This window comes from Felis catus, chromosome F1 (assembly GCF_018350175.1).
Source record: "Felis catus isolate Fca126 chromosome F1, F.catus_Fca126_mat1.0, whole genome shotgun sequence".
Classification (NCBI taxonomy): domain Eukaryota; kingdom Metazoa; phylum Chordata; class Mammalia; order Carnivora; family Felidae; genus Felis; species Felis catus.
Window position 1 is genome coordinate 55,020,880 of NC_058384.1, and position 12,185 is coordinate 55,033,064.

Genomic DNA, 12,185 nt, shown 5'->3' on the forward strand with positions numbered 1-12,185 from the left:
TTAAAGTAAATCTTTTAAATTCACCTCAAACACCAAGAATTATGCCTTGCTTGCTATGATGAAGAAAGAGAATTTAAAGTAAAGCAACATCATTGTGTTCATTTGTAAATAACATATTGCAGCCAACTGGTTCTTAATTGCTCAGACTGTTGATAAATAATCCAGGCCTGCTGCTCTCACAGACAATTTGCTTTGGATCAGACCAGGCAATTCAAACAATACTAATTACAGTGAAAACCTCTGTATGAATTTTTGTGTGTTGCAGGGACGAAAACCCCTATATAAATGGTTAAGGCACTTGTCTCTGATTTTTACCTAAACATAACACCGATTACCTGAGCTCAAGTTATATCAGTCAATGCATTTTGATTGAATAAGAATGGATCTAGTAATATTTTGTGTTAAAAATATATATTTCATTGCCCTTACTGTTTATTGTACTGTCATGAATTATGTTAATTCTGTATTTTTGACTGAAAGATATAACAGACACAGAAACTTCATTTAAAGCAATGTTTTCATTGAAATAAGCCATATTGCTAAATGATTATGGAGTGTAACAGAGATTTGTTTATTAATAGACAAATGTGTCTATATTAGAAAGAAACCAAGACCTCAGGAAGTCTGTACTATATCAGGGGATTTGCTGTAACATGATATCATTGTATTTATGATTTTATGGTGTTAAAATGAATATTAAATGAAACAAAATTCCCAAGGATTACTCAGGAGGCAGCTAAGTACATAACATTTTGTACAGATGGTTGGAAGGCACAATTTTGCTCCATCACTGCATCCATATCCTTGAACGATTTCGACTGAAGACAGCATTTCTTTGAATTTTTCATTAAACCAGACGTCTTGAAATATGAATTCCTTTTATGTTTCTGTGAGTTTTGGCTAAAAGAACCCCAGTGAATAAATCATACAATACTACGTGTCACCAGCACTTGTGAATATTTCTGCTTTGTTATTCTATTCTCAGTAGAGCACCATTGATTATCAAACTCAGCGGAGAGCATTTTATGATCATATATCTCCATTAGCTCCTAGTTTGACTACCATAGATTTTTCTGGTTAAGCCTGCATTATGTATTAGGAAGCCTATCTCTTCAATACAAAGTTTGATTTCATTTTTCTAAGCCTAGAACTCTTATTATGTATTATGTATAAAGATTCTTATCTTTTATATGTAAAAATAGGCTGCACTGTCTTTGTGTAACTGGAATATATGCCATCTTTTTTTTTTTCTTGATTCACAGTTAGAATTTTGTACTATGAAGATGAATCTCTACAACGCAATGGCTGTCAGGGTAAATATTTCTTCACTTGTTAAACAAATGAAAAGTCAATTGTGCCCTGAGTTCGCTTTTAATAAAACGAGCAAACCAGAATAATGCAAATTTGATTGATATGCTAATGGTTAGAGAGAAAAGAGTACATAGTTAAAAAGTTAGTTATACTAAATAATCTTGGCAGTGTTAAAAATTAGAGTAAAATGTAAAACGTGTAATTATCAGTGCTTATGTTTTAGAATGTTAAATATCTCTGAGCCATAACTAGAGAAAGACCGTAAATATTAATGAAGCAATGTATTAGTTTCCATATGTCGTATAGAATATTGTGATAAATAGTTGAACATGGTTCTGGAATATAAGATGCCGGCCCAATACAAATCAATTAGAAATTATTCATATGATTTAACAGTAATAAAGTCAGTTTCCACCTTCGAAGTTTTATTTCTATCATCTCTGTGTTCATTTTTACGTGTTATTTTCCTAATGGGAAGCTGAACTTAGTGATTATGAGGCTGGCTTGGTTTCTGCCCAGATTTTGGGAGTGAGCCCAACAAAAGTATTATCTCTCTTGTCTCAGACAGTATGGTAATAGCTTAATTGTGGCGCTATTATAAATGGAGGAATTACTTTGGTGAATTTCATTAATGTTCTTAAAACTTATGTTGCCTTACTATATTCTCTTTCATTGATCTATGAGTTCTTCTGCTAATAATGTCCTTTATTTTGGATGAGGCAAGGTAGTAAAATACCTTCTGACTGTCCTGTGCTGAACTATGGCAGGTGAATTAACATTACTTTGATTATTTATACTGTTTTGGGAAGGGGTCTTTCCTCTACAGGTATGGGTGTGCACAGAGCCTGGCCCAGGGACAGTCTGCACGTTCAGTCTGTTCACTTTTCTGTTCTTTGCGGTCTAGGGCAAAAAGAAAAGGAAGAAATAGGTCTTTTTGCTTCTTTTCCTGAACTAGAGGTAGAGACTATAGCTGCAGTGGGCTATTTACCTTTGTTAATGTATTACTATAGGAAAAGAATTTGGTTCTCCTCTTTTATTGGGAATGCTTGAATCTGGGAATTTAGGAGATTTTGATTCTCTGCATAGCTCTGCCAAAGACCTAACATCTGAGCCTTCAACACTGTTAGGTTTTCCTTTGCTGCTTACTCTGTGTCGGACGTGTCTGCAAAGTAAAAACCAACAGATGACCGTTACGGTAAAGCAGTTGATGACCTAAGACTTAGATGCCTCCCTAGGTCACCAGGGGAGAGAGAACAAGAACCAGAAGACAGAGTTAGAAAAATGCATTCTGTTGTTATTTAGCCCCCAGTCTTCTTATTGAATTCTTATCTGGCTTGAATCATGATTCTGTTTACCTAGATTAGAAGTATCTAGGTAACACTTGGAACACAGAGTTTTTGACTTACTCCAACATCATACTAAAACCTTCATTTCCTAGTAGCATCGCCCAATGTCAACTTGTCTTTGATTAATGTCAATCGACAATGTTGAACTTTACGTGAGTCCTGGGATCATGGAAAACAACAAAGTTTTAAAAACCCCCCACCCTTTGGGTTCTGGAAACAGCTTACTGCAAAAAGAAAAAACAAAAAATTTACCCTTCACTACATGACTTAGATAAGAGGCACAGATATGCCCTTTGTTTATCTATGACACGGCCAGTGCCCACCTTCCCAAGTTTCCATTCTTTACCTCACAAATGATTATCAGAACTGCTTGTCCCCATTGATCAATTGGAAAAACATGTTTATTAACCAAACTGTGATTAAGGTTCTCTCCTTCCCCCTGAACTTTAGCCAGCATAGAATACCTCCTCCTGAGAATAGGCTGGCTTCCCAGTAAAACATTCTCTGATCTACTGTACAATTATGCCACCCTTTCATCCCACTTCTGCATATCAGGTTCTTTCTAGCCTCGTTTATATCTTCCTGTAAAAGAAAAACTATTTTTGCCTAATTCTTGACATACTTGCAGACCTTATGGTCAAAGTGCTCTCCCTCTGGCAGTAGTCCAATCCATCTATTGTGGTGATCACAATACTCCCTCTTCCTTGCAATAATTCTTTCAAATAAAGTCTCTCTTGCTATGTCTGGATTTATTTTTTATTTCATACATTTCAGGAGAGAAGAGTAGAGGTGTGATGCAGTGGCCATTAAAGTGAGGCAGAGGAAAACTTGAGCTGATCCACTAAAGATGCATAGGAGTGTTTGTGAGCCATGTGGAGGATGTAAACACTACTGTGGGAATTTATAATAAAGACACTTCTCTTAGAAGATGTTCAAAGACTGCCTTCAGAGGTTTGGATGAGTTGACTTAGTAATAGACTAGGTACTTACTTCATGTTCCTAAGATGAGGAGTCAGGAGAGGGGCTTACTTGCATGGAGGCCAAAATGATTGCCTAACAAAGATGAAATTTTAGCACTGGTTGATCAGAGTGACCAGAACTGAATTTATTTGTAAGAAGTGAATTTTTGCAAGACGGGGCTCAGAAGACTTGACTTTCTGCAAGAGTGAATGGCTGAAGAGATCAGTGTGTGTTCCACATCCCTTCATGTTGTGCACATCAGAAGGCTGGATACCTCTAGCTGAAGTTTTCCTTCTAATACTCACACCTCTACCTTTTCAGTTCATCGGCTACCAAGTAACCTTGTTCAAAATAACTATCCCTTAAATGATTTAAATATGGATGGCTGTTCATGTCTAGGAGGAAGAATTTCTAAGAGTGATAGATAACTACCAAAATGTATACAGGAATAATATTCAGACAGATATATGTGCACTCAAATCATGAATAGGATTTTCACATACAATAGAAAATAAAACTTTTGTCTTAATTTGCCTTATATACTGAGCCAATTACAAATTATATGTTTGACTGTTGACTCCTAGCATGACAAATAAATTATCATCAATTGCCAAAGAGGCTAGTGGAGCATTCCTGAAAAGAGAGGGATTGTAAAAATATGTTTTTAGCCTACCCATTCTTATATGGAGGTCACTTTTTTTATAATGAAGAATAAATTATATGTATGTGATTTTTTAAATATAATAGGTATTCACATCCTGATTTGCTGCATTTATTTTTTAAAGGGTCACCTTCTCTCTAAAGACTTTACGATCCCCCTACCCATGTAGAATTGATCACTCTCTCTTTTTATGTCCTCTTTTACCATCGACATACTTCTGTTATAGAACCTGTAACATTTTATTATCCTTACTAATTTACATGCCTGTATCCACCCCCCACACACTGTAAGTCCCTTGGGGCCCAGATCCTATCTTCTTAGTCTTTGTATCTACAGTACCTGGCTTATAGTAGGTGGTTAAATAAATGTCCCTGAATAAATCATGAATGTTGGCCCATTCTTTTCTAAACAAGGAGTTAAAAAGCCATTTGTTTTAAATACTTTTTGTTTAAGCCCCTCAGTGTCTTTGTTGGAAATTATTTAAGCCTTTGCTGGGGGATCTAAGCCTTTGCTGGGGGATCAGACCTTTTTGAGAATCTGATGGGGTTATGTGGTAGAGATAAATTGGATGTGGTAAGGTGATATTTGGTTAGTGCAATTCTCACATGAATGGAATATCTCATGAACTTTAGGACCTTTCTAAAGTATCATAACATGTACAGGTTTGAAGGAGGTTTGCTATGATATAAGCTACTGTCAAAACCCACAGTATGCCTTTTCAAAATCCGTTACGATATGCTGCTAGGCCAGTGACAGACAATTAATACAGCAATAAATTGCTCAATAAATTTTTATATTAGCTCTCGGGGCCTTATTCCTCCCATTTCTCTATGGGACATTTTATTGCCTTTTGGTCTTTAATTCGACTTTACTCCAGATTAGGGTTCTGCTTTTCCTCCAGCATTTTGGCTGTTCCATTGTAGATCTCCTCTAAATTTGGCCCCCACTTTTTTTTTTTTAGTTCTCTCTTTTTGAACAGCTTTTAGTATCTTACACAAATGTCATGAACTGATTCAGTTGCTAAACTCATTTCTCCCCGTATCCCATTTAGATATACAATTGTGTATCTTTTTACAGCCTGGCGTAGAACTGACCCTCCATTTCTGATGCCAGTAAGCTTCTAATTGGGTGTCACCTCAGGTTCACCCAACACTGGGCTTAGCGACTCAGCTGAATATAGTCGGCCTCAACCTTGTCTTTGAGGCTCCTATTGCCCCAGTAGAATGACTCCAGATTCTCGCACTTACTACCTGAGTGTGTGTGTGGACACAAATAGCTGGCAGGTGTCTGAGTATACCTTAGTCAAACTGATTGCCGGTGAGAGCTATATGCCTCTGAGGTCAGGCAAGAAAAGGACTACAGTACCACGTTTTCTCTTGGTAAGTCAGAACCATTAGTAAATATTAATGAGTTAGCAGTTACATAGCCATTACTGCCTTCCAGGCACCAGTCTAAGTATTTTAAATATTTTAACTCTTCTCTGTAATACTCCCAACCAACTCTTACAGGTGGGTATCATGATTCCAATATGAAAGCTGAGTAAATAGCATCACAGAAAGTTATCTTGCCCAAGGTCCCACAGCTCATAAGTGATAGTGTTAGGAATTGAACCCAAGAGATCTGCTACCCACATTTGTGTTACTTGTAATCTTTTGTACTCTTGCCTTCACTGCTAGTCTTCTCCTTTGCTCAGTATCCGGATGAGAACAACTATGTGTACCCCAGACTGAGCTCTTATGGAAACTCTATTACTCACACTCTGATTTTCTTGATAAACTGATCCCCTGGTCCTCACAATTCATGAGCATCTTACCGGTAGTACATTTTACTCAGGGAATTCTAAACTCAGTGGCAATGAGCAGGTTGAGTGTCATATGCTTCCCCTTGCAGGCAGAATTGGAAGGTTGAGGATGACAGACCTCTCCTTGTAAAAGGATATTCCAGCTGTGGCCTTTACACTCTGGTCTTCTAGCGTCAGAATTCGTCCTCCATCGTAACTCAGGACTGCTGTTTTCAACTGCTAATCTCTCTATACATGAAATCTTAGAATATACTGGCGTTTGGTAAACTAAACATAATGAGGATGTATAATCTGTCACAGATTTTGGAAGTTAACAAAGGTGAACTCTCTGAAAATTATGCTTTCCTTATAATGTCTTTTGGAAAGCCTCCACTGGGTTATCTTCTACATCTTGAGTCCACTTTGTCTGTCTGTCCTAGGACACCTGGCACCGTATCAGATGAATGTAAATTTCAGGAAGTGCTAATGTTTAGTATCTTAGAGATCTCTTAAAAAATATGGTCCATCAGACTTTTTCTTCTCACTTCCAAAATCTGTGAGGAATGAGAAATGGAAATAATTTAGATCTTACAGAGTTTTAAAAAAACTACAGATATAATTATTTCAAGTAGAATTCCTTTTATCTTAGAAACCTTATACATGTTACTGATCAATCATATGTACTTATGTGATGATATTCTTCTGGAATCCAGAGAGTCTCGCCTGATCCTTTATTATTTCAGTTATTTTAAATGATTTCTCTTGAAATTAGTGCCCCCAAACATTTTAGTTCAGATAGAAATCCTCACTTTAGGAAAATTAAAAGACTGCAATAACAGGAGGATCACTAGATTAAAGATCACTTAAAACAAACAATTTGCAAAGTATAATGTTATTGATTCTTTCTTCTTACAGGTCTGGATCTGTATAATACAAATTTTAATTTATAAACCTTAATCTAGCTTGAAACATCAAATAACCGTTTTCTTTCTTTTCCCACTTGTGTCTAAAATGTAAAAATGTGAGAAACAATGATATGGTAGCTTTACTTAAAAAATTGTTACATATGTGCCAGCTATATAAAGATCCATTTCAATCTCCTAAACCGTTTATAATCTTATTTTCATATTTATAATACTATAAAGTACATATGTTTAGAATAATGACTCCATGATTAGATGGATAGAGATAAATAGGTAAAATAATTCAGGGAAAAAATACTGAAGTTCTCTTATACACTAGACATTACGTTAGGCTCTAGGGATACAAAATAAGTAACACACAGTCTTACTCACACAGAGAAAGATATTCCAAAATGTCAGCCTAAGGAATAAGAGGAAAAGGATTATACAGACCACCTCAAGCTTTTGCCTGATGATGGACAGATATTTAAATGATGGATCACCATGCAAAAGAATATCTCTTCTCCCCTCCTGCTACTCCTAGTACCAATATCATTGTGAAATGATTAAATAAATTTGTAGAGCAAGGAGCATAAAGTCAGAGTTGGGAAACAATATTAAGGAGAAGAAACTACAGATGGAATGATTATCCAGAATCTTCTATTGGTTAAAAATATCCAGTTAAGATTTCCATTCATATATGTATATTTTTGACATGATAATGCATCAACACGGAGTATGAAATTTGGATATTGTTGTTCTTTAAACACCTTTGAAAATTTAGTAAACCTACTTTTTCTGTTCTCATAATCTAGAATGTTGACTATTCTAATAAATGAGAGTATCATTATGAGTAAGAGTTCCACTTGTATGCTCTCATATACATTTAGAGCATTAATACTAATAGGTTATTATCAGTAGTAGAAATTTTGTTTTCCATGTCTTCATTTTAATTTTAGGTGAGAATACATTGTGATTTTTCTCTTTTGGTAACGTTAAAGTTACTATGAATTTTGAGGAATAAAAGTAAACCAATGGAGGGAAAATCTTTTCTATGAGCAGATGGCTTTTGGTGTACCAAGGTTTTGCCATTTGTTTTAGTGCTTAAAATAAACATTATTTATAAAACCACTTACATTTTGATGTTACTTAATGAGGAATATGCATCATTGATTTGACTAGCTTAAGAGGTCATTTAGAACTTGCCCGTTAACAAGCTGTAATCTGCTGAGCACACAATGACTTTGTTTAAAATTATCTATTCAGAGCTGATCAATGACAATAATTGTTTTATACCAATCACTTCTGAAAGTTACTAATTACTTTGAAGGACATGAATACTAGCTTTTCATCTTCTTTTTTTTTTTTTGAAGTCATAACCTATTCACCTTGAAATTAAGAAATGTTATGGAAAAACATCTTGCCTACTCAAAGAACTTTTTTTTTTTTAATTAGAAATTTATTCACTAGTACTAGGATATCAACAGGAAATTTAGGTAAAATTGAAGATGTCATTTGTTCCTGGAATAGAAAGGGTAGTAGAATCTCCACAGTATTCTATCTTATGTCAGTTAGTGATTGTTAAACTGGGCTTTTTACGATATAGGAAATTGGTATCTTCTAAATGAAAGAACATGTATGCATACTTTTCCTTTTTATATAGTACATCCATAAGATATTTCAGTGAAAAGAGCCTGGGCTTTTGTGTAAGACAGAGCTGGGTTTATGTCCTGGCTTTGCCATTTATTCTTTTCACTGGTTAGGTGAACTTGATCAAGTTACTTAACCTGAATTTCTTCAGTTTTAACATGAAGATTATGCCTCATGTACCAGGTTATCATGAGAATTAGAGCAGTTAACATAATACCTGGTGCATTCATGAGGTCAATAAATTTTAGATCCTTCGCTTCATGGATGGCAGTGTCTTCACCAGTCAAACACCCAGTTTCAACTTTTACCTACTACCTCTAACAAAGCCACTTAAAGATTGATTGACTATACTTTAATGTGGATGACTTAACCATCTCTTGCTCAGTATTTACTTTAATATCCAATTGTGAGTAAAAGGATTTGTCTTGAAAGAGAATTTTAGTCTGCCTTGGATTAGAGGTCTAAGGAGTTTGGATATTAGAAAATCCGCGGAGAACACAGCAGCTGTGGACGCTCTGGAAGTATTCGGTACTGTTTCTAGTGTTTGCCTGTTTTGAAGTGGGAAGAAGCCCATGGCATTGGCCTCTTTAGGTGTCCTTCCTATTGGCATGGATTTTTGCTTCAATTTTACTTTCGTTCTTTCAGACTTCTTTTCTCAGAATGGGTAGCCACCACTCTAGTGTGATCTAATCAGAAATCAGCAGCTTTCCTTTTTCCTTCTCAGTGCTCCAGCATGCATCTTTTATGTTTTCTGGCACATTTAACCTTATTTTATTTAGAATTTAATGATGTTTTCATGTTATAAGTAGTTCCTCCCTTAACACTATTTGATATCCTAATATTTCCCCATTCTTCCTGAGTCACTTCTATTGCTGATGATGGATTTTTGTGTCAGTACTTTTGTTTGAAACGGTTCTCTTCTTTAATACAGGTATTACTGTACATGCAATAAAAGTATGGTGAAATATTTGAAGCTATCCAACTAGCTATATGACTGTATGCAATTATTTAACATAAGAATCAATGTCCTCTTCTATCAAATGAGGCTAATAATAATCTCCACCTCAAAATGATACTGTAATGATTAAATTAGATGAGCCAGGAAAATATTCACTTATTTGCATGTATGATTTATATACTTGTACATATTCCAATTGATTATTCTTTTTAATTAGGAAAGTGGTTTGTATCAATTCCTCATCTTTTGTTGTCAGCTGTGATATAATTTTGGTCAAATTAGAGGGAGATAGTTTCTAAAATTAGTATATAACTTTGGAAAATTGATTTTTCTTATTTCATGAACATCTAAACTAAGATCATTTGGAAAATATTTGGAAGGACACATTTTATAACATTGTTACACTAGCTTGCTATTCTACTTGGTTCTATTTCCTAGAATTATTATCTCTGGTTTCATTGTTCTTAATAAGCTGTTTTGCATGTTTTCGATTATTTTAGTTATTCTCATACTGGGAGGTTGACTAAAGTAGTTCTTCAGAATTTTCAGTTTTCTGTATTTCAGGTTGTAAAATACCCTTTAAATGGCCATGTTTTAAAACACATAAAAATACAGAATTCAAGTAAAACATTTTTCCCGTTTATTTGTATAGATCCTGCATTCAAATTATAAAAAAATTTAAGCTCAACATATTTAGTTTAAAAAACATAGGCCTGGGGGATAAAGCCCAATGGGCAAATGTAGAATGTCTAAATTAAGCACCCTTTCCTATTAAAAAAAATAATAATGTTTAGAGAAGGTGTGTGTTCCTAGTTTAGCTAACTGTGCAAAACATTGGAAGGACTTCATATCCAAAAAGAGAATCACTCATAATATCTGAATAATTCAAAAGTACATGTAAACTGCCATAAAATTTTCGGGAATGAAGTTAAGTAATTTTTTTTCCTTTTTTTTTTTTTTTTTTTTTTTGCTATTTCTTCTTCCTCTCTCCTTTGATGAAGTTGAGGTGTTTTGTGTGTGTGTGTGTGTGTGTGTGTGTGTGTGTGTGTGTTCCACAAAAATAAGATTATGCACTATTTTTTTTTGCTTTGAGTTTTTCTAATAGAGATTATATTAGCAAAGAATAAATGTAAGGAGGCTGATTTTCATGATTACTAGAGCATAATAAGACATTGAGTAGCCCACTTACGTGTGTTCTCTCAGACCCCCCATATACTCCTCTCATGTGAAAAAAACCTAGGTACTTTCAACAGAAATATTCATTTATTGAAAATTGCATTTCACTTTGTTCCCAGTTCTATATACGGTAATGGTTTAGAGAATGGGCTCTGAAGTCCTAATGTAATTCCTGGATCCATCACCAATGGCTATGTTATTATAGGGAAGTTATATAACTTCTCTTTTTTAGCAGTTTCCTCATCTGTAAATAAGGTATTTCTCATAAGAGTGTTCTAAAGATTAAATGGCTAGGGGCGCCTGGGTGGCGCAGTCGGTTAAGCGTCCGACTTCAGCCAGGTCACGATCTCGCGGTCCATGAGTTCGAGCCCCGCGTCAGGCTCTGGGCTGATGGCTCAGAGCCTGGAGCCTGTTTCTGATTCTGTGTCTCCCTCTCTGCCCCTCCCCCGTTCATGCTCTGTCTCTCTCTGTCCCAAAAATAAATAAACGTTGAAAAAAAAATATTTTAAAGATTAAATGGCTAAATACAAGTAAAACTCTTAGAATAATGCCTCACATATAATAAAAACTCCATAAATGTTAGTTGTTATTATTGTTTAAAAAGTATTTAAATGTCATGGTGAAGATATAAGAAAAAATTTTGTTTAAAGATTTTGGAAATTTTAAAATACCATGTGAAAATTTATTTCAGTGAGACCAAATATGATCTTCAAGCTAGTGGATTATGAAAAATTAAACAATCCATTTGGTCAGGAAATAGAAGTGGTAGAGATTGATAAAGCAAATGTTTAATTGTTCGTAGTTAATTTTACATATGGTGTTTGTGAAAAATTATAAATGTTTTAAAATATGATAACCTATACTTATAGGTTCTGTTTTTCAATATTTTATGAATATGAATTCTCGTTCTATGAATACAGTTTACATTCGCAACTATATATACTGTTATGCTACTGGAAAAGCCTAAGACTTTATTTGATGTGAGGTATCATCCATCATTACCTTGATTTTGAAGACTGGTTAATGTTTTCACTAAAAATGTTCACAGGTGTATTTTTGTTTACTTCAATAGATTCAGAAGCGATGGCGAGGCTATCGAATTCGGAAATACTGCTTTAATTATTTTTATTTGAAGGAGTACCTGAAGGCTGTTTCAGAGACCAATGATGCAATTAGGTGAGTGGTCTACTAGTGAAAATTTTAGAAAGGTTACTTAACAGATACTGATCATTACCATACTTAGAAATACTTACTAGAACTCAGTGATATTTTAGGTACAAATTTATTAATAAGGGAGAGATATAGGATTCTATTTATCTTAAAAATTTGTTGTTTTGGTATTTTAAAATATATTGTACTCTTGACTATAAATTAGATTATTTATGTGTACAGTAGGCCTATCTTGGTTCTATGAAAAATAGTTTCAGTAAAGTTATCTCAT

The 12,185-nt window shown here is 34.6% G+C and overlaps 1 protein-coding gene across 6 annotated transcripts in view; it reads left to right on the plus strand.

Annotated features, from left to right (window-relative positions):
• The window catches only part of SPATA17 (spermatogenesis associated 17), a 189,737-nt gene that overhangs the window by 26,303 nt on the left and 151,249 nt on the right, over positions 1-12,185 (plus strand). For 4 of the 6 annotated variants that reach the window (XM_019822203.3, XM_003999504.6, XM_045049006.1 and 1 more), the window contains exons 4-5: positions 1,263-1,313; positions 11,817-11,920. In XM_019822203.3, the coding sequence (XP_019677762.2) occupies positions 1,263-1,313; positions 11,817-11,920 (155 nt within the window). The remainder of the gene's footprint in view (positions 1-1,262; positions 1,314-11,816; positions 11,921-12,185) is intronic. The other 2 variants (XM_045049007.1, XM_045049009.1) reach the window with 1 other exon arrangement.